The sequence below is a fragment of the Monodon monoceros genome, unplaced genomic scaffold (assembly GCF_005190385.1).
Source record: "Monodon monoceros isolate NGI ecotype Baffin Bay Population unplaced genomic scaffold, NGI_Narwhal_1 Super_Scaffold_5, whole genome shotgun sequence".
Classification (NCBI taxonomy): Eukaryota; Metazoa; Chordata; class Mammalia; order Artiodactyla; family Monodontidae; genus Monodon; species Monodon monoceros.
In genome coordinates, this window is record NW_021703782.1 from 77309909 (window position 1) to 77336263 (window position 26355).

At 40.3% G+C, this 26355-nt stretch overlaps 1 protein-coding gene across 9 annotated transcripts in view; it reads right to left on the reverse strand.

The window, feature by feature from the left end:
* The window catches only part of RNF38 (ring finger protein 38), a 123607-nt gene that overhangs the window by 41726 nt on the left and 55526 nt on the right, over positions 1-26355 (reverse strand). For 2 of the 9 annotated variants that reach the window (XM_029201375.1, XM_029201370.1), the window contains exon 3: positions 8903-9052. The exons of 2 other annotated variants lie outside the window; for them this stretch is intronic. Coding sequence is in view for 2 of the 7 variants with exons in the window: in XM_029201370.1 (XP_029057203.1) it covers positions 8903-9052 (150 nt within the window). In the remaining 5 variants the exon portion in view is untranslated. Of the gene's footprint in view, positions 1-8902; positions 9053-16599; positions 16980-17107; positions 17162-26355 lie in introns of those variants that run through there. 5 more of the 9 variants (XM_029201373.1, XM_029201377.1, XM_029201371.1 and 2 more) reach the window with 5 other exon arrangements.

The following is a 26355-nucleotide window of genomic DNA, read 5'->3' on the forward strand; positions in this document are numbered from 1 at the left end:
AATCAGAGGACTTTGAGAAAAATACCATACACAATGTGGATTCAAAAACAGTATGATTGAGAACTTACAAGTTCTTAATAAAACTTAAGCCCACAGCTCTCTTATCATAAGAAATATAAAAAGGCAATCACGGACTTCCCTGCTGGTCCAGTGGTAAAGAATCTGCCTTCCAATGCAGGGGACGCGGGTTCAATCCCTGGTCGGGCACCTAAGCCCGCGCACCTCAACAAGAGAGCCCGCGTGCCACAAACTACAGAGCGCATGCACTCTGGAGCCTGCGCGCCACAACTAGAGAGAGAAAACCCGCACACCACAACTAGAGAGAAGCCCGCGTGCCCCAATGAAGAGCCCACATGCCTCGATGAAGACCCCGTGTGCTGCAACAAAGACCCAATGCAGCCAAAAAAATAAAGAAAATAAATATTAAAAAAAAAAAAGGCAATCAGAGAGTGGAGGACAAAGATGAAAACAAACCCATATCATTTTGTCACCTAAAGCATCCTCTGAGTAGGATAGGTAGTCAAAAGATTACAACTCCTCCTCCATGGGCCAAACATGCTACTTGGTTCTGCAATGACTATACAAGTATCCTAATACTATGAGGAATGTTTATTGGTTTTCAATTATTATAATCAACATAGGACAAGGCATGAAAGATCACTGCTGTAGTTACAGAACAGAAATAAGTATAAATAAGTATAATAAAATAAGTATTTTATCAAATAAACTTTGATATAAAGTAACTATAATGACTTCTGTGACAAAATCATGGACTAAAAGTGAAAATCCTAACATAAACATCTAGAAATAATGCTTTAAATACAAAAAAAAATTTTTAAAGGTATTGCTGGATTCAGAGAAAAAGAGAAATTTCCAAGGACCAGAAACAAAGAGGAAAACTGAAAACCAGGTTTGTTTTTTGATATTCGCAGGAGGGAGAGAAGATAAGGTCCTATCACTGAGACCCCTGCATAAGGCCAAAATTTCCAAAGTACTATGCTTTCAATAAAAGGGAAGACTAGAAGAAGTCAGCCATTGGCACAGTGTCTACTCTGTATGTACTGAGAACTGGAGAAGGGATCACATCCCTGAGAACTCAAACCACAGGTTAGCTCCTCACACTAAGGCTGGGGTTCAAATTTTTCACTACCCATGTTGTCTGTGAACCTCTAAACTTAGAAATTAATATAAAAACTGATCTAGAATTATGCTACCACAACGACTCTTGACAGAAGTAAATGTAAAGCAGAATCTGGAGGAATACTCCTATTACCTAGGCTAGTGGTTCGCAAACTTTTGCATGCATCAGAAACACCAGATTGTTGGGTCCACTCCCCAGTCTCTGATTCAGACAGTTTGGATTGGGACCCAAGAATTTTGCATTTCTAACATGATCCCATATGATGCTTGGTATTGCTCGTCTGGGACTACACTCTGAGAACCACTGAACTAAGAGATAAGGGACTCTCTTAAGAAAAGTCCCTAAGGATAAATTCACCATTACAGAAAAATTTATGTTTTGAAATCTCAGGGGGGAGCAGTTCCCTCCTGTCCCTGCTGACTCTGTGCCTGTAGGCTGACTTTAGAAAGTACCAGATGTTGACAACTTAAACCTGTAAGATGTTGAGTGAAGTCAGGTACTAGTACTGTCTCTACTGGTACAGAATACTGTAGAGATATTACAGTACAGAATACGGATGCAGATTCAGGGATCAAGGGAGGAAGGACAGAAGAAAATTAGCCAGCTAGCTTTTATACTCAGTATTCAGCATCTGATAAAATGATTACAGGATTACACCTCTGTAACACCAAATCTTCATAACCAAAACATTATTAGAAGTGAAAACAACCCATAAGAAAGTATTCCACAGTTTCGAAAAAAGCAAATCAGAAATGATTAAATGCTAAATACCACGGGAGAAAAAAAATACAAACACACGTGCATATGTATAAACACACACACATAAAATATAAATAATATTTATATATATGTCAGTCAGGAAGTCTTGAAGATAATGCAAACTTTCCCCAAAGCATAAACAGGTTCCAAGTTCTAGATTAAAAATGGTGATTGAAAAGTGCCTCTGATTTCAGCAAACACTAGTGAGCCCCAAGGACTTCTCAAAGGAACAAGGGGGCAACTAGAGTCGGGGAGATAAAATCTCCAATAACCTGGTCCGCTCTCCCCTCATTATTCAGGACTACCATTCATCTCAGATTTACAAATAAATAAGCATAGCAAGACTTTTGAGTTCCCAATCCTCTTTTAAACTTCCAGACTCTATTTGCCTTATGCTATCTGACAAAAGATTAAGTTTCTCATTCCACAACCATTAAATTTAAATGGCCTGGGAGAGGAAATACTTACTGAATTCCATTCATGTAAAATAAGAGACATGAAAGCACTTAGAAAACTGAAACACTCTACATAAAGCAACTTGCTAAGAATAACCACCAAGACAGATCCCTTTTTGTAAATAATAATAACTTTACATTTGAATCACATAATGTACAAAATGATCTCTACACATTCTTTCATTTAATTTTCCACAAACGAAGTCTTTGTTTAAACTATATTCAAATTTATGTAAAATGTTTCTATTAGTGAAGATGTACAAAAGACAATTCAGTGAATATACTGCCTTTGAACTACACAACATATATATAGTCCTGTTTCATATACTTCACAAAGGACTTTAATTTTCTAATGCACAGCTTTGATTCCTCTGCTCAAAAGATTTCAGAACAAAATCCAACCTCCTAACCACTCAAACAGTACATCCTCCTGGAATGTTATTTTACTTGTAGGTACGGGAGGGAAAAGAGACTTCAAATATTCTGTTTTCAAAAGTTACCAGACCATGCATTAAAAAAAAAAAAAAAATCAGAACTTTGCTTTTTGACATGGTCCAAGTCTGTGTTTTTTCATAAAAGGCCAAAGAACAGAACAATTTTATGTGCAGTGAGTGCTTGCAAAGGGAATGTAGTGGTATAACATATTGCAATTCCATCATAATGAAGAGGATAAAATACCGTGTGAAAATATTATGTTTCTATATTCATTGGCCATAACTGCTAACCCAGCAGTGGCTTCCTGAGTTTAGGGAGGGCTGTTTGGCTAATTTCTGAATAATGTATTAACAACCTTAAGCCCTAGATTTTTCTTAGAACATCACTGGTTCACAAAAACTGATTTACCTTGATGCTGTAATTGTACTGTTTTCAAATGCTATATTTAGTTCCACAGAAGCTATAAACAAGGATCAATGAAATAATCTGAAGCATAAACATGAAACCAACAAAAACAGAAAAGCTGCTAAGAACAACCTGAAATCAAGGGATCCCTGTGAATCAAGGGATCCCTCCACATGGAGTCATTCTGCAGACAACTGAAGCTCAGACTAGATATGTTAATTCAGGACTTTTTGGTATACTACAGATAGATGGTACGTCAACGAAGTTACAGGCATTGACAAAAATTGTTCAAAATAGTTTATACAATGAAAAGGAAGCCCAATACTGAACGCTGAGAAGCTCCAACATTTTATGTTGAGTACCTGATGAGAGGAGAGTGGAGTGTGATGGTGAAAGCCAGTGTAATGGAGTTTCAACTAAGAGGTCATGTAGAATGAGGGCTGCAAAACATCCACTGTTTTTTTTTTTCTAACATCTTTATTGGAGTGTAATTGTTTTACAATGGTGTGTTAGTTTCTGCTTTATAACAAAGTGAATGAGTTATACATATATTCCCATATCTCTTCCCTCTTGCGTCTCCCTCCCTCTCACCCTCCCTATCCCACCCCTCCAGGAGGTCACAAAGCACCGAGCTGATCTCCCTGCCCTATGCGGCTGCTTCCCACTAGCTATCTACCTTACGTTTGGTAGTGTATATATGTCCATGCCTCTCTCTCGCTTTGTCACAGCTTATCCTTCCCCCTCCCCATATCCTCAAGTCCATTCTCTAGTAGGTCTGTGTCTTTATTCCTGTCTTACCCCTAGGTTCTTCATGACTTTTTTTTTCTTAAATTCCATATATATGTGTTAGCATACGGTATTTGTCTTTCTCTTTCTGACTTACTTCACTCTGTATGACACTCTAGGTCTATCCACCTCATTACAAATAGCTCAATTTCATTTTTTTTTATGACTGAGTAATATTCCATTGTATATATGTGCCACATCTTTATCCATTCATCCGATGATGGGACACTTAGGTTGTTTCCCATCCACTGTGTTTTAACAACATGGAACTCACTGACTTGAAACTATTTCTTTACAATATGATTTAGTATCTTTATGGTGTATTTCCCTTTATGACAATTTTTGGAAAAGTTTTTGTTCCTGTCTTCCCTGGTGGCGCAGTGGTTGAAAGTCCGCCTGCCGATGCAGGGGACATGGGTTCGTGCCCTGGTCCGGGAAGATTCCACATGCCGTGGAGCAGCTGGGCCCGTGAACCATGGCCACTGAGCCTGCGGGTCCAGAGCCTGTGCTCCGCAATGGGTGAGAGGCCACAACAGTGAGAGGCCCACATACTGAAAAAAAAAATACATGCACCCTTACGTTCATAGCAGCATTGTACACAATAGCCAAGACATGGAAACAACCTAAATGTCCATCAATAGAAGAATGGATAACGAATGTGTGAGGGGTGTGTGTGTGTGTGTATACACACACACAAATGGAATACTACCCAGCCATAAAAAAGAACGAAATAATGCCATGTGCAGCAACATGGATGGAACTAGAGATTATCATGCTAAGTGAAGTCAGAAAGAGAAAGACAAATACCATATGATATCACTAAAGTATGGTACCAATGGACCTATCTACAAAACAGAAACAAACTCACAGACATAGAGAACAGATTTGTGGTTGCCAAGAGGGAGAGGACTGGGGGAGGGGTGGAGTGGGAGGTTGGGGTTAGCTTTTCTACATAGAATGGATAAACAACAAGGTCCTACTGTATAGCACAGAAAACTATATTCAATATCCTATGATAAACCATAATGGAAAATATTTTTAAAAAGAATGTATGTATATGTTAAACACACACACACCTGAAATCAAGGGTTGTGCCACACCTGAAATTCAAGTTCCCCACGATGTACATGACTTTTTAATGAAAGCGTACAATCTTCAATCACCATCACTGAATTGGTTGGTAGCACGAAACTGCTAATTTTAAAATTATAGGGGGCTGATAGCAAACAGACATGAGGGAATTTTGGGGGGTGCTGAAACTATCCTATATCTTGATTGTAATGGTCCCACATCTGTATGTGTTTGTCAAAACTCACAGACCTGTACACGGAAAAAGGTGAATTTTACTGTATGTTAATTATACCTTAATTTTAATTTAAAAAAATTACAGGAGGCACTTTGATTCTAATTTTAAATATAGGCTTATTTTTATAGAGACGCAAATGTGCATCTACTTAAACCTCTTTTGTAGGGGAAAAAAAAAGAGCAAGAAATACACAAAGCCATCATTTTTAAAGGAACATTAAAATACCAACTAAATGTACACCAGGAAACATACAAGAATATTCATGGCAACACTGTTTCTAATAATAGTAAGAGAAAACTGGAGACTACCCAAATGTCCATCAAAAAGAGAAGGGATAAACTATAGTACAGTACATTCATATAAATGTAACGCTAAAAGCAGGAAAATGAATCTACAGGACACAGCCACATGCATCAATATGGATGAATTTCAAAATGGCAAAAATACACAAAGTATGATACCATTTACATTAAGTTCAGAAACTAAATAGTATAGTATTGAGGTATACTATATGTAGTAAAAACCACACAGAAAAGCAAAGAGATACTGAACACAAAATTCAACAGAGGTTTACCCAAGGCACAGGTTTGGGACAGCACCTGAATATAATATGGAAGCTTCAAAAACATTGGCAATAGTTGATTTCTTAAGCTAGATGGTGATTTTTAAAAACTTATACATATGTCTTCTTTATATTTTATAACTTGCATGTATGAAATATTTCATAATTTTTAAAATTAAAAAACATACGAAATTTGAAAGATTTTGACTAGAAAAACAAAAAGCAGCAAAGTGCAAAGTCTTTAATAAACAAGGACAGTGACACAAACTTGGTAAGTAGTGGAGATGAAAAAAGAGATCAAAAACAGGATGAGGGGCTTCCCTGGTGACGCAGTGGTTGGGAGTCCGCCTGCCGACGCAGGGGACGCGGGTTCGTGCACCAGTCCGGGAGGATCCCGCATGCCGCGGAGCAGACGGGCCGGCGGGCTGTGGCCGCTGGGCCTGCGCGTCCGGAGCCTGTGCTCCGTGGCGGGAGGGGCCACGACAGTGTGAGGCCCGCATACCGCAAAAAAAAAAACCAGGGTGAGCTTTTTGTTCAAAGAAGACTAGTGATTAAAAACAAGGATCCAGGAGTGTATCAACACTTTCCTTCACCTCTATGACCATCCTACCTACTAGCTACATACCCAATCCCATGCTTGGAGCAGGAAAAAGCAGTAATTTCTTTACCCTTAGAAAAGGCTACAGGGAAAATGATGTCCTCGTAAAAGAGACTAGTTTCAGCTACAATATGGAAGTGGAGAGGGTGCTTTAAGAAAAAAATGGAAGAGGTAGGTGAGTCTGTTTAGAATGGATGGAGTCAAGGGGGAAGGAAAAGCAGAAAGAGTTGGGAGGAAAGGAACTTGGAGGAAAGCCGAGAGAAAACTGCATTAAGGGAATAACTTTCTGAAGATACGACGTGGCTGCATAGGTTCTAGTTTTTACATGGCAACTAAGTTTTATAAGGATGAGAACCATAACTGGAACTAAGAAATCACACCTAATCATGGTATCAGAATTGGTTGAAGGTATCTGACAATATCTCGAAGGGGATATGAGAAGGATTTACTTTGCTTCATGTGGAACAGTGGTAGGGTAATAAGTGGGCAAAGAAAATCTCCAGTCTCTCTTGGGAGCAAAGTACATTGAGGGCCTTATTCTAAAGTTAGAGAAAAGTAAGATTTAAGTTAAATTAGGACTATAAATAAAAACTTAACAGTAACACCTTTCACCTTTCTGCAACATCCAATGGAACTGGGTCTAACTTTTTGGTTTTATTTTCAAAACATGGGTTTAATTCTTTTTTTAAAAAACTAATTAATTTATATATTTATGGTTGCTTAGGTCTTTGTTGCTGCATGCAGGCTTTCTCTAGTAGTGGCGAGCGGGGGCTACTCTTTGTTGCGGTGCACGGGCTTCTCATTGCAGTGGCTTTTCTTGTTGCAGAGCACGGGTCTAGGCGCGCGGGCTTCAGTAGTTGTGGCACATGCGCTTAGCTGCTCTGTGGCATGTAGGCATGGATCAGGGCTTGAACCCGTGTCCTCTGCATTGGCAGGCAGATTCTTAACCACTGTGCCACCAGGGCAGTCCCAAAACATGGGTTTAATCTATTGCATTTGGCAGCTACTCTTTGAGTTTAAAGTTAATATTGAGTTAATGCTTAAAGACTCAAAGGAGGTCTGGAGAACACAGAAAGTGTCAAATAACTGTTTATTAGTGGCAGTAGCGACGGTACAAAGTCAATTTCTTCCTTAGCTATATTGGTCTATTGTTAAAGATCAAGCTCTTGCAAGCTAATGCTGTATCCAAAATGGCAGTCAATATGCCATTCAATTCAATACAGATGATGTCTCTTAACATACACTGAACTGTGTTTACAGAATTATCTGTTAACATCCAAAGCTGGTATGATATAGTAGACAAGAAATAGCAAAAGTTGGATTTGCATTTCTGTTCTGCCAACAACTAGATATGTAATTGGGCATCTCAGCGAGATTCTCTGAGCCTATTTCTTCATCTAGAAAACCATCCAGGACTAGTTTATTATGACGGTTAAAAACAAAAGGAGACAATACACACAAAGCAGAGAACCTGGCACAAATATTAACAAAGAAAGCAGATTAAAGAGCCCTAGATCACCTAAACACCTACCCTCAGAAATCCTACACCTCCAATTTAATGTGTCACAAGCATTTCTCTTTCAGAACTAGTCCCAATTCCCAACCTGTCACTCCCACACAAACAGAAAATGAGCTAGCTCTATCCAAAAGTCCTAGATTTGATTAGCAACTCTCACTACCTCAGGTTTATATACACATGTACAATTACATGACTTGGCCCACAACCCTAGTATACAATTACATGACTTGGCCCACAACCCTAGTATACAAAAGCAATTCTGTAACTTAGTTTCCTTTGTGGTAATAACGAATTCCATTACTAAAACTTGCTTCTCTAGGAATAATGGATTGTAAATGTAGTAGCCAATGATTTATGTGAGCACATCCTAGTATTCTTGTTAATAACCTAATGACAGTTTAAATCCATTCATACCTTAATTTGTTTTCATTTTGTATGTAACCAAATTTTTAAACACATTTTACCCACAGGTATAAAAAGTTACAGAAGGCAAGTAACCATGTTTTCTCTTTGAAATATGCATTACTATCAAACTCTGGATGTTAAGCAAATAAGTAGTGATGACTTTAAAAAATACCTTACATGCTTCCATTTTTCCTTCCCTATACACAATTTCACATATTCTGTAATATCTTCTACCTTCCTACAGAACTAGACCTATTAGGACAAGTGATTAAGACCAAAAGATAAAAAAACAAGAATATTAAGTGGTCAAATAGTAACAGCAGCTCAAGACAAGACAAACATTCTTCAGAAAAGCTGGCTGAAAAAGTTATGTTAAAGACTCCCTCTAAGAAGAATACTTATTCCCACATATAACAGAAAATAAGAAGTAAGAAGATTCTGAGAATTTTGTCTCAAGCCTTCCTAGAAACAACCTAGAATGTATCTTGTGGCTTTCAGCCCTATGAAGGGAAAGGGTAAATATATAAGAACCTGGAAGAAAGCTTTGAAGTGAGCATCCTCTTGAATGGTAGTGTTCTGATCACTTGGGAGGAGAGGGAACAGGCTCTGAAGTCTCACCCTTTCACAAATCACCTTGTTAGGATGGCCAGGTAGAGGTGCTGAATTGGCCCCGGGAGATATCTGGGAAAAAGAGGGAGAAGAAAAGGATAGTTCATGGCTAGCTGCACCAATGTGGAGAATCATGCCTATGAAGGACAGTCTGGATTTTCTAGGTATCTGATGATTTTGTTAGCAGAGACTGAAAAGAAATAAAAAATTAATCTTAAACATCAAAACAAATATAAGGATGACAAAGGTTGCCTCTGGCAATGGATCTCTCTTATAAAAACTTTCTTTAAAGGCAAAATAGCACTGCTCAAGAACGCAAAGTCCTTCCTATGTTTCCCATATAATATCTATTGATATCTTTTCTGTTGGCATTAATTCTGAAACACTAAATGACAGATAAGACTTCATGTCAAGAAAACCTGAAGTAAAAATCACTTAAGTACAGAAAGATTAGTGTCTACCTGGCGATGATTAATTTTTCATTCTCTTTTTAAGCTAACATTCCAAATGATCATGCAAGGGAAGAGAGATTTCAGAACATCTATGGCAAAATTTCTATAGTGATCCCAAGTATAGAAAACAAGATTTTCATTGTGGAGATCTCAGCTCTATTCAACACAAACCTAGCAACCTTCCTAATGAATAAAGGACAAGATCATAAGCCTCAAAGTAAATGACTGCATGTTTTAAATGCTTGACTAGATTGTGAGTTAATCCCCTTAAACTCATATGTAAGTATACTTAATCTGTAGCATTTTTGATCACAGACATCATGAGTATCACCTGTTCCACTGTGCTGTGGCGTGAACTGCCTTTGGGGGTTAAGGTTTATGTAGCCGCTTGTTCCTACACTAAAGACCATGTCTTTAAGGCTGTCTTGTTTTTAGTTTCATTGCTGCACTCATTCCCTTACATGTTAAGTGTCTATTCTGTGACAGGCACTAAAAACAAAAGATAGTTATAATTTCCTACCTTCAAGAAGTATATGCTATAAAAGAAACAAAAGCAAATCACTGTATAAAAAAGTATCTTTCGGGCTTCCCTGGTGGCGCAGTGGTTGAGAGTCCACCTGCCAATGCAGGGGACACGGGTTCATGCCCTGGTCCGGGAAGATCCCACATGCCGCGGAGCGGCTGGGCCCGTGAGCCATGGCAGTCTGAGCCTGCGCGTCCGGAGCCTGTGCTCAACAGGAGAGGCCACAACAGTGAGAGGCCCACGTACTGCAAAAAAAAAAAAAAAAAAAGTATCTTTCTGTGATAATGGTCCATACTGGTGCTTTGCAGAGGTAACTGCTAACAGTGTAGTCAAGAAACTACAAAATGTTCAGTGTAACTGGTCAGTAAGGAAGCAGCCAGAGAGGGAGGCAGAGACAGATCATAAAGTGGCATGCTAATTACATGAATAATCCTGCTATAATAACCTTCTTTAGCCCCTTTATAAATTTTTGTTTCTGGTTTGCTACGAGCCTGGTAAACAGATAAATGACCAGGCCTGTTGCTAACAGTAAAATTACTTCCAAAGACCTTCCTAGGATTGAAAGCAAAATTGAGGGCAGTAACTTTAGAATTCATTAGTACTGCTCCACAAAATGTTTTGGACATGAACTAAAGCTTTTCTCTGTACTATAAACATGAATGTGCCAATACCCTTTACCACTGTGATGAAATATAAATGACTGAATCAAGGAATATTTACTCACTGCCTCTTGTAAGCAAAGAGTTATGTTAGAAAATGAAATAAAACATGGATCCCACCCTCAAGGAGCTTATTCTAGTTTTAAAAAGAAAGATGCAAGCAGCCAACTACAGGATAATGTTTTAAATGCCATAATAAAGGCAAAAATCAGAATAGAGGTAGGAGCCCTGGGTTTATCTGAGGGCAAGAGTAGAAAATATTTCAAAGGAAGAAGTAGTTTCACATTCCTGACTCATTTAATGTAAGGAGTGCTTTTACTACTTTAAAGCAGTTCTCTCCTCTCTCAAAATGGTCTCTGTTCCTTGATGTAGGCTTCATATTCTTTCTGCAATCTTAAGCTTACACTTTGCACAATAAGTACATTTGAAGAGTGTTTTAACAAGGCCATCTACCTTCAACTATCATACTTAAAGCAGTCTCACAAACTGCTAGTACAAGAGCTGGCTGGGAAAACAGATTTCAGTAATACGTGTAAAAAACTGGCAAACCCTGGTCCTTGCAGGGGGAAGCGGGGTGGGGGGGGGAGTAGGGGGAGAGAAGGGAAGAAAGAATTCTAAGATGGTCTCCAAGATTCCCACCTCTGGTGTATATCTCCTGTATAATCCATCCCTCCCTGGTGTGTGGGTAGGACTGTAAATATGGTGAATTTCATTCCCATGATTAGGTTAAATTATATGACCTAAATTACACAAACCCTTTCACAGAGGTGAAGGGATTTTCAAATATAATTAAGATTCCAAGTCACTGAATTTTAAGTTAATCAAAGGGGAGATTACCCTGGGTAGGCCTGACTTAATGAGAGAAAGCTCTCAAAAGAGAAGTTGAGCCCTTCCTAAAGAGATTCTCCTGCCAACCTTATAGACTAAGCTGCTAGGTTCTGAGAAGTCATATGAAGGGGGCCATGTGGTAGACCTGAGGGCACCTAGGAACTGAGAATGGTCACCAGTTGACAGCTAGCAAGAAAATGGGGGAACCTCAGCCCTATAATCACAAGAACCACATTACACCAACAACAGTGAGCTTGGAAGAGGCCATCAAGTCTCTAATAAAAATCACAGCTCCAGCCAAATAAGACCCTGAACAGAAGACTCTACAGCTAACCCATACCAGGACTTCGATCCATGGAAACTGTGAGATAACAGATCTGTGTTTTAAGCTACTAAATTTGTGGTTATTTGTTACACACAATAGAAAACTAACATAACATACATGTACATAATAAAAACTGTTGTGCCACACTCAAGGAGTTTCTTCTCCAAAATTCTATCTGTATTAGTTTAGTTATGAAAGATGACTTTTTATCTAAGCAATACAGCAGTTTTTAAAACCTCAATCTGGTAATAGTAAACTTCATGCCAGGAACCAAACTGGGCTTTCTGATCTTTACATACTGCAAGTTAGGGTTAACCAACTTGCTTAAAGCGAAACATCTCATAAACACCAGAGCCATAATTTGAAGCCAAGTCTATCTGGCTCTAAGGTTCAGACTCAACCCACTAAACCACCTTCTAACTGAAGAATTTTAAAAGTAACATTCTTCTTTATAATCTATCTAGTTGGATTAGTAAGGAACAACTATTCCACAATGCCTATTTAAAGCTATTTTAAGCATTTAAAAATAAATTTGTTTCCTTGTAACTTGTTTCTGACTTCCACTACTTCCCTAACTCTCCCTCAGTTAAGATTACTGAGGTTATACTATATCTGAAAATCAATAGTTCTATTTTTCCCTAACCTACCAACTGCTGAGCATTACAAGGACATGGTAACTTCAGCCTTCTCTCAGGATGCACCTATATTTAAAAAGTCCTGCCATGAAAACATTCCTGAGATGGGACTGAATCTGCAACTCCCTACACATCTCATTTCTAATGTTTATTTACATATAACTATATGACTAATTCACCCAGCACAACTGTTTTCTATTTCACAAGACTAGAATTATAGAAAACAGTTTAACCTTTTAAGCAATAACACATTACTATTTTAAGGACATCTTCTGTTTAATGTGGCCTTTCCCTGTCTTGGTAACCATAATATAACCAACAATTTAACCTTTGTGTTAGAGTGTAGTATTATTGTTACTGTGGCAAATTGTTGCAGTTATTGTGTTAAAAATAACATCGGACTTAGGTCTACATATTGTCCCAGAACTTGCATCCTCCAAAATCACTTCTGATGACAGCTTCCTTCATTTACATTTTTCTCATATAAGTGAAGTAGAGGATATACAGGTGTATGATCTCTAGGCCAGTATTAAATAATGTACTTTCCACAAAATAAATTGCTCAAAAGGCCAAACAGCCTTCTCCAAAATGGCCACATTACTCTCCAGAAAAAAAATTGTTCACTGTTACAAAAGCTGCATACCATCTGCTCAAAGGCACTCAAATCATAGGCTAACAAAGGGAAAAAAAAAAACCAAAAAATGATGAGTTAGGTGCTTGGTCAATGCTGACTCGAACAAGTGCCTTACTCCTCCTCTAGGTCCAAGTCTGGGTACCTAAAAAATGAAGAGGTCGAATCCAAATTATCTAAAAATCCAAATATTCTCACTGCTTCCATGATGGCAAATATTAATCTCCTGGAAAGTAATCAAGGAGATTTCATTAACAAATTAACAGTTCGAGTAATTGATCTTTCATCTGACAAATTCTGAGATTATATTCCAAAATATGAGAAAAGCCATAAGCACAAATATGTCCATCACATTACAGCAACAATTTAAAAGGGAACTAGAAGTAACCTAAATGTTTAACAAATAAGTATTTGTTAAGTGAGATTATGGTATGTGTGCTTGGCGGACTATTATGCAGTCATTAAACCATTCAAGAACTGGTACTACTTACCGGGAAAGGATCATTACTGTCCAGCAATGGGACACTCTCTTTTTAAAATAAACTATTATTCCCATTCTTGAGTTAAGGCAAACAACAAATTGGGCCCATGTCTTTCTGGGAACAGAGCAGAACCAGGGCTGGTGAAAATAGCCGAAAGGCTCCACCCTCCTTTCTCACCCCACAGTCCAACAAATTAATGGGAAAGGGGGGAAGGGAGGCACGTGCAACTAAGGAAGTCTCTAACCATTACATGTACTGAGCAGGTGAACATAAAGGTTAGGAAAAGTTAAGATTTACACATTCTTTTAATAAATTTTTCTTTCCTTCACTTCTACAATCCAGATTTGCATGCACAAGGATTATTTTCCCCTCAAGGAAGTATGTCTAAAATCATTTTACTTACACTGGTAAAAAGTAGATTGCTCTAAACCATCTTTTCAAGATTTATCTCTTAAGAATTACATGGATTTGGAAAATATCTAGACCATGACCAGTCCAAATCAATAAAAAATTTATACATATATATACACACATACACACATCTGAAAAGATGAAGTGTGACTGAGTGCTTTGTAAGTCTTACTGAATAAAAGTCACAATTAATTCAAATACTTATTGCATTTCTACCATGTGCTAGATGCTGTGAAAACAAAAAGAAGTATTTCTTGCCCTCAAAGAGATTCAGTCTAGGGAGGGACAAATTCAACAGGAATAAATGAGGACAACAGGGTCCCCTAACATAGAGGGGAGAAGGAAAGGTGTTCAGATCTTTTAAAAACGAACATGAAAAAAAAAAAAGGAACATGAAATGACAGAAGAGCTGGGGGGAAAATAAGACTGTGAACATGGCCCCTCTTTGTCTACATGCTCAAATTTCACTCGTTAATTCATTATAGAGTTCAAGCATTTGCTTCATCTACAGATAGACAACGTGATGTTAGGAATCTAACATTTACTGAACAAATTAACTAGACTACAACTATAGAGTTCAAATATGTGTTTACAATCCATACACTCTGTCGAGAGAAAACGTAAAGCAAACTATGATTTAACCAAAGATGAACCGACATGAAAACAGATGCCTGATATATGTGGTTAGCAGGAAAACAACCAGAAAACTAGTGACTAGACCCAGACACTACACAACAATCACAGGACTAATCAAGAACTACCTTACCGGGGCTTCCCCGGTGACACAGTGGTTAAGAATCCGCCTGCCAATGCAGGGGGCACAGGTTCAAGCCCTGGTCCGGGAAGATCCCCCATGCCACGAAGCAACTAAGCCCGTGCACCACAACTACTGAGCCTGCATTCTAGAGCCTGCGAGCCACAACTATTGAGCCTGCATGCCGCAACTACTGAAGCCCGCGCGCCTAGAGCCCGTGCTCTGTAACAAGAGAAGTCACGGTAATGAGTAGCCTGTGTGTGCACCGCCAAGAAGGGTAGCCCCTGCTCGCCACAACTAGAGAAAGCCTGCACGCAGTAACGATGACCCAACACAGCCAAAAATAAATAAAATAAACAGTTTAGTGATGTAACTAAAAGCCTCATCCAAAGCAACTGCAGACACAACAGGTCTACACTCCACATTATGATGCTAACATATTCAATTATGTCTAACTGTGCCATCCTCTGTCCACCCTTGCTCAAAATTCAGGTTGCTCTAGTACAGAAAATTCTCAATATTTACTCACATTAATAACTTCCAACTTAAGTTTAGCTATAAAAATTGGATGGGTAGATAAAACTCAACAAGTACAGAAACACACTACCTTCCAGAGTCAGAGAAGATATCAGAAGTGGAGGGACCACAGAGAACATTTAAATCCAACTCTCATATTTTACAGATGAGGACTTGAGGAGCACGTGGCTAATTTGTGGCAAAATTTATTCAACTATAGCCTCTCAAGGCTACCAAGTCTTTTAGAAACAAGCCTTACAAAAAATTACAAATATCAACTTAAAATTGAACCCCTATAATGAATAGATTTAAGGTTTAATAGGTTTTCAAGTGAAATATACTATACCAATACGTTTATGAGCCAGCAAGAGCTGGAGTACATTAAATGATACAATTCCTACTTTAAAATCCAGTTAGTAATTTTCATCTATTTACTGCAAGTATTGAATACATGCCAGCTGCAATGTAACTGATCTGACCCCTGTATTTGGTCTTGTATTGTTACTCCTATAGAAATCCAATTTCTTCCAATGGAAGACAGAAACAATTTTACTTTGATCCCAACTGTCCCTAGATCCTCATTAAGTTTTGATTTCTTAAGAACTGAGAGAATGGCTTTTTAAAAAAACTTTAGACTAGTTACCAGGGCTGCTACCTACTTAAAGGAATTTTGCGGTAATTGTGTTAACAACAGTACCTGCAATCGAGGCCAAATAGTATCCAAAAAGGCCTGCAATTCTAAGGTAATAAACGACTGTGAATGATTTGCATACTTAAATTTTCGTATATTAAGTGCGCCTCGTAAGAAAAGAAAAAAGGCAATTCAATATTACATTATTCGTTTCTATTTACGGTGCAAGAACTAACATACCCAACTTTTAATGTTAATAGTATACATCATTTTTGCAGCATAAAGAAAAAACAAGGTCTTACAAGTCCTACACACGTAAACGAAAACTTTACTCTCTTTGGCCCTCAATACTTTGAAAAACTCTCGGCTCAAAACCAACCTCTTCCATTCTTCAGCCCTGAAAGGAAGAATTCCCAACCCGAGAACAAAACGCAGCCTGTTCAGAAACCCGCGGCGTCACAAGGACGGAGACAGGACCCTTCTGACTGGGTTCTGCGTTGTCCTGAGTGACATCATTTTACCTGCGCCTGGGCAAAAAGGGAGGGAGCGAAAGAGCGAGGCCATCTGCCAGACGCGGCGGGCCGGCGCTCCCGAGGGCTGTGCCCGCACCTCCTCGCCGCTGCCTCGGGAACAAAGAGCGCCGGGCGGCCCGGCCGCGCCCCGCTGAACACCAAGCAACCTCATCTCTAGCGCGGCCCCGCAGGCTCCCAACGGCCCAAGGCTCGGCCCGTCCCGCCCTCGTGCGGGAACCAACGGCTGCGGCAGCCAGTACCTGCAAAGGAAGGCTCCGCCCTGCGGGGCTACTCCCGCGGCTCCTCGCTGGGCCACCGCCTCCTATTGTGACCGCTCGTCCAGCCAGCGGCCAGCTCGCCAGATCCTCTGTTCCCGGGCCTTCTCAACCCTGGAACCCGGGCTCCGACCGACGCGCTATCACGGCGCTTCCTTCCTCCCGGCACCATCACACGGGCCGCGCCAAGAAACGACGGCTGCACGCCCAGAGCTGACAAAAGTCGGCTAACGCCTCGGGGGCTCCATCCTCTCGGCCCCCGCGCCCTAACCGCCCCGGCCGCCGCACGACCCCGCACCGCTGCACGAGGGGGCCCCGCCCCGCTGCGCCCCTCCCCGGTGCTCGCTGACCGGACGCGCCGGCGCAGTACCCTGCGCTGCGCGCGCAAGCGACGCCCCCCACCGCTAGGCCGCAAGATGCGCGAGCACGCGGCCCTCCCACTTCTCGGGTCTGGGTCGCTCCCCCCCCCCCCCCCCCCCCCCCCTGAACAAACCTCGCGATCCCAGGGCGCGAGACCGCCAGTCGCTCCGCCCCTTTCCCCCTCGGCTTATCTCCGCGCGCGGATCCCCTTTGTTTCCACCCGCGGAGGGAGTGGCGCGCGTCCAGGCGCGCGACTCGGACTAGTTCCGGCAACAGAGCCGTCGCGCCGCACCCCTGCGCAGCCCCGCCCCTCCCCGCCCCTCGCGCCTGGCGCCCGGAAAGGCTGCCGCTATGCCGGGCCGCGGGCGGGCCGAGCCTACCAGTTCTATATATTTCTCCCCAAGTGTTGCTGCAAGTCCGTGCGTACCGCCTCCAAAACTCAGCCATCAAACAGTAATTAACCTCACTCAAATTCCCAATATAGTATGTATTCATGTGGCCCAAATGTTAGGAATTTTTATTGACGTAGAGAGAGGTGATTTGGCCAAGGTGTCTTTGGCCAAGGTGTCTCAATGGAGAGTCAGGTTCAAACCCAACTTGTACTACTGTAAGGCTCAATTAAACAGTTATTCATATTGTGCTGAGGACAGGAAATGAGATAGGTACGAAGACCGAAGCTGGCATGGTGCCTGTCCTAATCACGTTCGAGATCTAAAAGAGGGAGTAAGATCTTCCATAAAAGCGCAATAAATACAAGGGCAAAATAGTTTAAATGGTATCGGAGGAAAAGAGGGCAGTCAAGGGGACAGTATCGAAGAAGTGGGTTTTAAGCAGATAGGAATTATGTCTTCAAGGATGGTGATCATATTTCAGTCAAATCATCAAAAGCCCAGGTTCTGGTTCTTTTGGCATTACTTAAACCAGTCTCCTTCCTGCTGTGGGCCTCAGCTGCCTCCTGTAGAAAATTAGGGAACCAGACTAAAATGATGTTCCAGGACCCTCTGAACCTCTATGCATTGATATGAATAACACGGAAGGGTAATTATTTGTGAACATCTGTCTCCCATATCACACTGGGCGACCTGTTTTGACTCTCTAACCCTAAGGTCTAAACCTACAGCCTGAAATACAACAGCAGGTGCTTAGCAACTGCTGAATTCAAAGTTCCAGCAATAACATCACAGGTTTTTACAACTCCTGGACAAAGAGAGGCTAGAATGAGATAACTGGCCCCCATGAACAAGTCCCCTCCCCCAGCCCCACACCCCCATATGTAGCCCAGTTATCTAGCTGACTGTTCTCCCAAAGCCCTCTCTGGCTAGTCTTCCAAAGCAGCCAATTTGGAGATGATTACATCCAAACTTTTAAGGTTCCCCCCCCCCATTTCACAGTACAGAGTCATAAATCCCAACCACACCTTTAGGTGCATCCAATGTAATCCACTTCTAACATCTGGATCCCCCATAATACCCCCTTTACTGCTGTGGATTCACCTAGCATTACAGATCTTCCAACAGAATCTCAGCTATACAAGCTTCCTTACATAATACAGACCACCCTGAAACAGCTTTTCTTGTTTACTTGGGCATGGGCTATGTAATGAGAGGGGGAAATAGAGACAAAAATTGGGAACAGGGAGGGAAATTACCATTTGGAAGCTGTCCAATCCTAAGAGTCAGGTTCCTCAAGTGCTGAATTTCAGCAGCAAATATCTATTACAGTCCTCCAGGGTTCCTAACCCTTAAGCTTATGTGAATTCCCCCTGGGCTTCAGCCAATCCTTTGTCAGGCACTCTTTGAGAACCCTTCTCAAATGGCTGAGATCTTAGTTAACTGGGATCTGAAGGCTTCACCTAAGAAGTCTGTCTATATGTAAACAATGCTCCCACACCTCAAGGTTGAATCGTTGGAAATTCGTACTGCAATTTCTTTTCTAGTTGATTTTCTTAACCAGAAAATCTGGTACCCTGCTAATAAACACCTGATGAGTGGGTTATGTTTTAAGGTGGGCCACTGACCACCTAATGTGGCAGGAAGTAAATTATGCCAGAGCAGTGGCTCAACCCCAGTCCACCTAAAATTCTACTTGGTGTCGGTCCAAAAAGGTGGGAAGCCTTGTTGGAGAGGTAGCCAATGGATCTTTCTGCAATGATGGAAATGTTCAACATCTGCAGCATCCAAAAGGTAGCCATTAGCTACATACATATGGCTACTGAGTGAGCACCTAAAATGGGGCTAGTGCAACTAATGCATTAACCAGGATTGTTTAAATAGTCACATGTGGCTAGGGGACAGTACAGCACTTGTGCGAAAAGTAGTTGCTTGTAGCAAGAACTTTTGAGAATTCTGACTCCAAGACTGCCCTTTAAAATTCGTTTTCATGACAGAAATGAAAACTGTGAATGCCTACTAAAAACTTCTTCCTGGGGTACCTAAGTCATTTAAGTCCCCTCAACTTCTAAAATAAAAATATACCAGTATGTTGCTTACCAAAGAGGAAAATATTGCAGTTCCTTCAAATGTATCTGGTCACTGGGATTGTCTACCCTGGTGCCCTACCAGTCTAACACATGGGAATGACAGCGGAGATTTTTTTATTGGGCAGCATGGGATCCAGAGATAAATTAGGTGGTATTGATATCTTTACAATATTGAATCTTCAATCTGTAAACAGGTAAGATGAACCCTTCTATTTACCGGAGTTGTTGATTTTTTCAATAATGCTTCACAGTTTTCTGTAGAGGTCTTGCACATTTGTTCTAGGGTCTATTCTAGGTTTTATATATAATTATTAATTCTAATAGTTTTGTTAATTTTTTTTCAGTTTTCTACATATACAGTCCTGTTGGCAGAAAATGACTGTTCAATTTCTTTCTTTCCAACGTGGTTTCCTCGTCTGCACTTGCTAGGACCTCCAGTTCAATGCTAAATAGATACAGTGAGAGCATGCATCTTCATCTTATTCCAAAACTGGAAAGCTGGGCTTCCCTGGTGGCGCAGTGGTTGAGAGTCTGCCTGCCGATGCAGGGGACACAGGTTCGTGCCCCGGTCCGGGAAGATCCCACATGCTGCGGAATGGCTGGGCCCATGAGCCATGGCCGCTGAGCCTGCGCGTCTGGAGCCCTCAACGGGAAAGGCCACAATAGTGAGAGGCCTGCATACAGCAAAAACAAACAAACAAAAAAACTGGAAAGCTTCCAACATTTCACCATTAAGTATGATGTTGGCCGTAGGTTTTTTGTAGATTCCTTTAGCAAATCAAGGGAGTTCTTTCTTATTTCAAAGTTGTTAAAAGTATCATAAAATGGATATTTAATTTCATCAAAATTTTCTGTATATGAGATAATCATGGATTTTCTGTTACTGGGTGAATTACCTCAATTGTTTTTTGGAGGTTAAACCAATTTTACATTCCTAATAAAATCATGTCATACGGCACTACTCTTTTTATATATTGTTGGATTTGGTTTGCTAATATTTTGCTTAGAATTTTTACATCTGTGTTCTTAAGTAAGATTAGCTGTTATTTTCCATTTTTTGTAATGTCCTTATCAAGTTTTGTTACAGATATTATGCTAGCCTCAGAAAATGAATCACAGAGTATTCTCTCTCTTTCTATTCTCTACAAGAGTTTCTATAAGATTGGTGTTATGCCTCCTTTAAATGTTTGGTAGAATTTGCTGGTTAGCTATCTGAACTTGGAATTAGATTTCTTTAGTAGTTATGGATTTCTTGTCAGATTTTGTCTTTTCCTTATTTCTTTTCTTCCTTTTTTTTTTTTTTTTTTGGCCACACCGAGCAGCATGCGAGATCTCAGTTCCCCGACAAGGGATCGAACCCATGCCCCCTGCATTGGAAGCATGGAGTCTTAACCAATTAGACTACCAGGGAAGTCCCTTTTCCTTATTTCTAACAAAAGAAAAACAATTATAATCTTAGGACATATATAAGGAAGATCTCATTCTGAAACTCACAGGCAACAAGAGAAAAAAATAGATAAATTGGATTACTTCAAAATGAAAAGGCAACCTACGGAATAGAAAATATTTCCAAATCATGTCTGATAAGAGGTTAATATCCAGAATATATAAAGAACTACAACCAAACAAAATCCAAAACCTGATTATAAAATGGGCAAAGCACGGAAATAGACACTTCTCCAAAGACGTACAAATGTCCAGTAAGCACATGAAAATATGTTCAACATCACTAGTCAGGAGGGAAATGCAAATCAAAACCACAATGATACTACCTCACACTCATTAGGATGGCTACTATTAAACAAAACAAAAACAGAAAACAACAAGTGGTGACAAGGATGTGGAAAAACTGGAATCCTTGTGCACTTCTGATGGGAATGTAAAATGGTGCAGTCACTTTGGAAAACAAAACAGTGGTTCCTCAAAACATTAAAAATAGAAAAAAAAGAAAGAAAGAAAGAAAGAAAGAAAGAAAGAAAGAAATGATCTAACAAGTCCACTTCTAGGCATATACCCAAAAGAGTTGAAAGCAGGGTCTAAAAGAGATATTTGTGCACCTATGTTCCAGCAGCATTATTCACAATAGCCAAAACGTGGAAGCAACCCAAGTGGCCATCCATGGATGAATAAGCAAAATGTATTATACACATACAATGGAATATTATTCAGCCTTTAAAGGGAAGGAAGTTCTGAGGCATGCTACAACATGGATGAACTTTGACAACATTATGCTAAGTCAGTCACAAAAAGACATTATATGACTTCACTTGTATGAGATACATAGAGCACTCAAATTCAGAGACAGAAAGTAAAGGGCGACTGCCAAGGGTTGGGGGGAGAAGAGAGTGAATTATTGTTTAACGGATATAGTTTCCATTTTGCAACATAAAAGAGTTCTACAGGTTGGTTGTACGATGTGAATGTACTTATTAACACTACTGAACTGTACACCTAAAACTGGTTAAGATGGTAAATTTTATATTGCAGATTTTACCACAATTTTTAAAAATTCTTATCACAATAGGAAAAGGGATATTTAAAAAAATATAACATCACTCCTTTGCTTAAAACCTTCCAAAAGGCTTCCATAATACACAGAATTGAAACTTCTTTCCCTGGCTTACCAAGATCCACTTGATCTAGTCTGTGCCTACCCCTTCAACCTCATCTCATACCACCACTTCCACCCTCATCCACCTTGCTTGTGCACAACAGCTTTCCTTCTGTTTGTTTCAATTTCTAGCCTTATGGCCTTTGCACTAGATGTTTCCTCTCCCTAGCATGTTCTCCTATGGTCCAGATTTTCTCGATTTGTTCTTTTCCATCTGTCAGATCTTAGCTTAAGTGTCATCTTCTTAAAGGCCTTCCCTAACACCTAATCTAGAGTAGCCAACTGCCCAATTACTTGCACAGTACTTAAGAGTGTCTGATTATTTACTGGTTTACATATACAGTTCATTTTCTGTCCCATCCACAAAAAATAAGCACCCAAAGAACAAGGACCTTCTTTGTCAGTCTTTTCACCATGGTACTCTGGTGACTCAATTATCCCTGGCACATAGTAGGCACTTATAAATATTTGCTGAATGAATAAATGCACAATTTTTAAAAAATGACCTAAAGCTCCACAATTGAAGACAAGTTAAATAAATTACCATGTACCCTTATGGTGGAACATTATGTAGACATTTTAACTGATGTTTAATGTATATATAATGTGCAGATTATATTTTTCAATATGGCCATGATACGTTCTCCCATCCTTCATTCTCTTCTTATTATGTAGACATTCCTCCCCAGTGGTAGGATTGATGCTCCCTCCTCTTGAATTTGGGCAGGCCTGTAACTATGGTGGAAGTGAAGCTTTGTGACTTCTGAAGTTAGGTCATAAAAGGCCATACAGCACCTGTGTGGTCCTCTTGGGACAGTCACTCTTAGAATCAAAGCTGCCATACTGTGAGGAAGCCCATGCTACATATAGGTGCTCAGGCTGAGGGCCCCAGTTGAAGTCCCAGCTAACAACCAGCATCAACCATCAGACATGTGAGTGAAGACATCGAGATGACTCCAACCTTAGCCACCATCTGACTGCAACTGCATGAGAAATTCCAAGCAAGAGCCCACCTAGCTGAGCACAGGAAACCCCAGAACCATGAAAGATACCAAAAGATATGCTTTGCACCACTGAGTTTTAGGATAATTAATTACACAGCCATAAATAATCAGTGCTTTAGTTTTGTTTTAACCATGCAGAGAATGCAAAGAAAAATTTGAAGAAAAAAAATGTATGTTAAGAGTGTTATCTATTGAAAGATGGTATGTTTATTTATGACATATTCTATTTCCCCACATTTCCCTAATGGAACACATGTAACGATATAATACGAGGCATATGGACTTCCCTGGTGGTCCAGTGGTTAAGAATCCACCTGCCAATGCAGGGGACAGAGGTTCGAGCCCTGCTCCAGGAAGATCGCACATGCCGCAGAGCAACTAAGCCTGTGTGCCACAACTACTGAGCCTGCGCTCTAGAACCCGCGAGCCACAACTACTGCAGCCCTCATGCCTAGAGCCTGTGCTCCACAACAAAGAGAAGCCACCGCAATGAGAAGCACGACGAAGAGTAGCTCCCGCTCACCGCAACTAGAGAAAGCCCGCGTGCAGCAACGAAGACCCAACGCAGCAAGCAAGCAAGCAATAAATAAATACATAAAATAATAATACGAGGCATAGGGAGATTTTTAAGCACAAGGGGCAAGAACAATAAAAGGACCTTTAACTGACATTTTTTAACTGACCAGAGAAGATTTAGGAATGGCCAATAAACATATAAAAAGATACTCAGCATAGTCACTAGAGAAATGCAAATTAAAACCACAATAAGATGCCACTTCACACTCACTACAGTGGCTATAATTTAAAAGACAACCAGAGGCTTCCCTGGTGGCACAGTGGTTAAGAATCCACTGGCTAATGCAGGGGACACGGGTTCGAGCCCTGGTCCGGGAAGATCCCACATGCCACAGAGCAACTAAGCCTGTGTGCCACAACTACTAAGCCTGCACTCTAGAGCCCGCGAGCCACAACTACTGAGCCCGTGTGCCACAACTACTGAAGCCCACGTGCCTAGAGCCCGCGCTCCGCAACAAGAGAAGCCACCGCAATGAGAAGCCCGTGCACCGCAACAAAGAGTAGCCCCCGCTCGCTGCAACTAGAGAAAGCCACACACAGCAATGAAGAACCAAAGCAGCAATCAATCAATCAATCAATTTATAAAAGACAACCAGGAAAAAAGTATTGGCAAGTATGTGAAGAAATTGGAACCCTCACTTGGAATGCAAAATGGTACAGCCACTATGGAAAAGTCTGGCAGATCCTCAAATTGTTAAAATCATGTGAAAACAAAAACACACTCACAGGCAAATGTTCACAGCAGTGTTATTCACAATAACCAGAGCATGGAAACAAATATCCACTAACTGGGGAATTGATAAACAAAATGTGCTAGATCCACACAATGGAATATTATCCACCCATAAAAAGGAATGAAGTACTGATTTATGCTACAACATAGACAAACCCATGAAATCATCATCCTAAGTGAGAGAAGCCAGACACAAAAGGCCACATATTGTGTGATTCCATTTATATGAAATGTGCAGAATAGGCAAATCCATAGAGACAGAAAGATTAGTGGTTGCCAGGAACTGGCGGGAAGGAATAATGGGGAGTGCTTGTTAATGGGTATAGGTTTTTTGCGGGGTGGTGGTGGTAAGTTTTCTAAAATTAGATAGTAGAGATAGATGAACAACTCTTTGAATATACTAAAAACCACTGTTTGAAAAGATGAAAAATATTTTACACAAATATAACTTTAAAAAATCCGGTTAATACTAAAATTCCAATTGCTGTTACTTCTGGGGAGAGGGATTGAAGGTAGTGCTGCATATCTTTTTACAATCAACATGTAATTTTTAAAAAAAACTAAAAACTTAAAAAATTAAGATAAAAGGAAGTATACAGTCATGGAAGAAAAACCAGTATAGCACATTTCCCATCTTTCTGAAAGCAGTCTGTGTGCGAATACCTGTACACAAATCAGATTGGTACCGTCTTCCATGACAAAGGGACTGAAGGCTAGCAAAAGGAAGTTTTGTCCAGAAAAGACTTCTACTGAGGAGCCATTCACATGCAGTTTAGAAAGAACTCTCCATTTCCCTCTCTCAAATGGCCAGACTTCCCAGAAGTATTACCAGGCCACTATGAAAGAGTGTACCATTGAGGCTACAAATTAATTTATCTCACCTGAAGGAATAGTCTCCTCTTATCATATTGTTCAATGTTTTATCTCATTCTCAGGACAGACCTATTCCCCCATGTCAAGCTTGTTCTCACTGTGAAGATGACTACTTAATAATCCCAAGGTGACATTAGCTGATTTAGGTTAACTTCAATATCTAAGTGAAACATAAATACGCTATCACAATCACATTTTTGTGTTATTCTTTATACTTTTAAACTGCTTCTACATAACCATCACATTTGATCAGTGCAATACAGCAACACACAATGTGAGGGTTCTTAGAAAGAAGCACAGATTTCTGAGTATGAATCAGGGCAGGGGTGTCAGGTTAGAGAAGCCTGGAGTAACAAATAGTCATGAATCACAATGGAGGCCAAAAGGAGCTGGGCAAGAAAAAACTGACAGGCAAAGATTACCTGCCAAGTGACTTGGTTCACTGTGATTCTCCAGGGCCTTCTCCACTTGAAGATATTTTCCCCTGAGCATGTCAGAGTTGAGTGGGTAAAGCTACATTAGGAACAGATTTCTTCAGATGGTCAAGTACAGACTCTGGAATTAGGTAGCTTGTGTTTGAATCACAGTTTTACTACTTACTAACTGGGTAACCTTGGGGAAACTACTTAATCGATGTCTCACATTCCTCACCTACAAATGGGGATAAAACAACCCCTATTTCAAAGGGTGTTTAGAAGGTAATCTTCTCCCAATACTCCTATATCCCTTACCTGATTTATTATTCTTCATAACACAAATGAACTAACAGTATCTTTATTTATGTCTTACCATCTCCCTAACCCACCTACAGAGAGCAAGTTCCATAAGAGTAAAGATTCCTGTTTGTTTTGTTCAATACACTGTCCCCAATGCCTAGAACAATGCTTAGTTCATAGTAGGTACTCAAATATTGATATATAATAAGTGTTTGCTACCTGGAAATTATAGGGTATGACATTGTGAATGAATATAAAAATATTGCTGGAGGGCTTTGTGTCAATTGCTATGCCCAATATAAACTGAACATGAGAGTATGTAACTCACAGGAGTTAACAGTAAACCTCAGAGCTGGAAACAGCTCCTTCCCACACTGTAGTGACAAGCC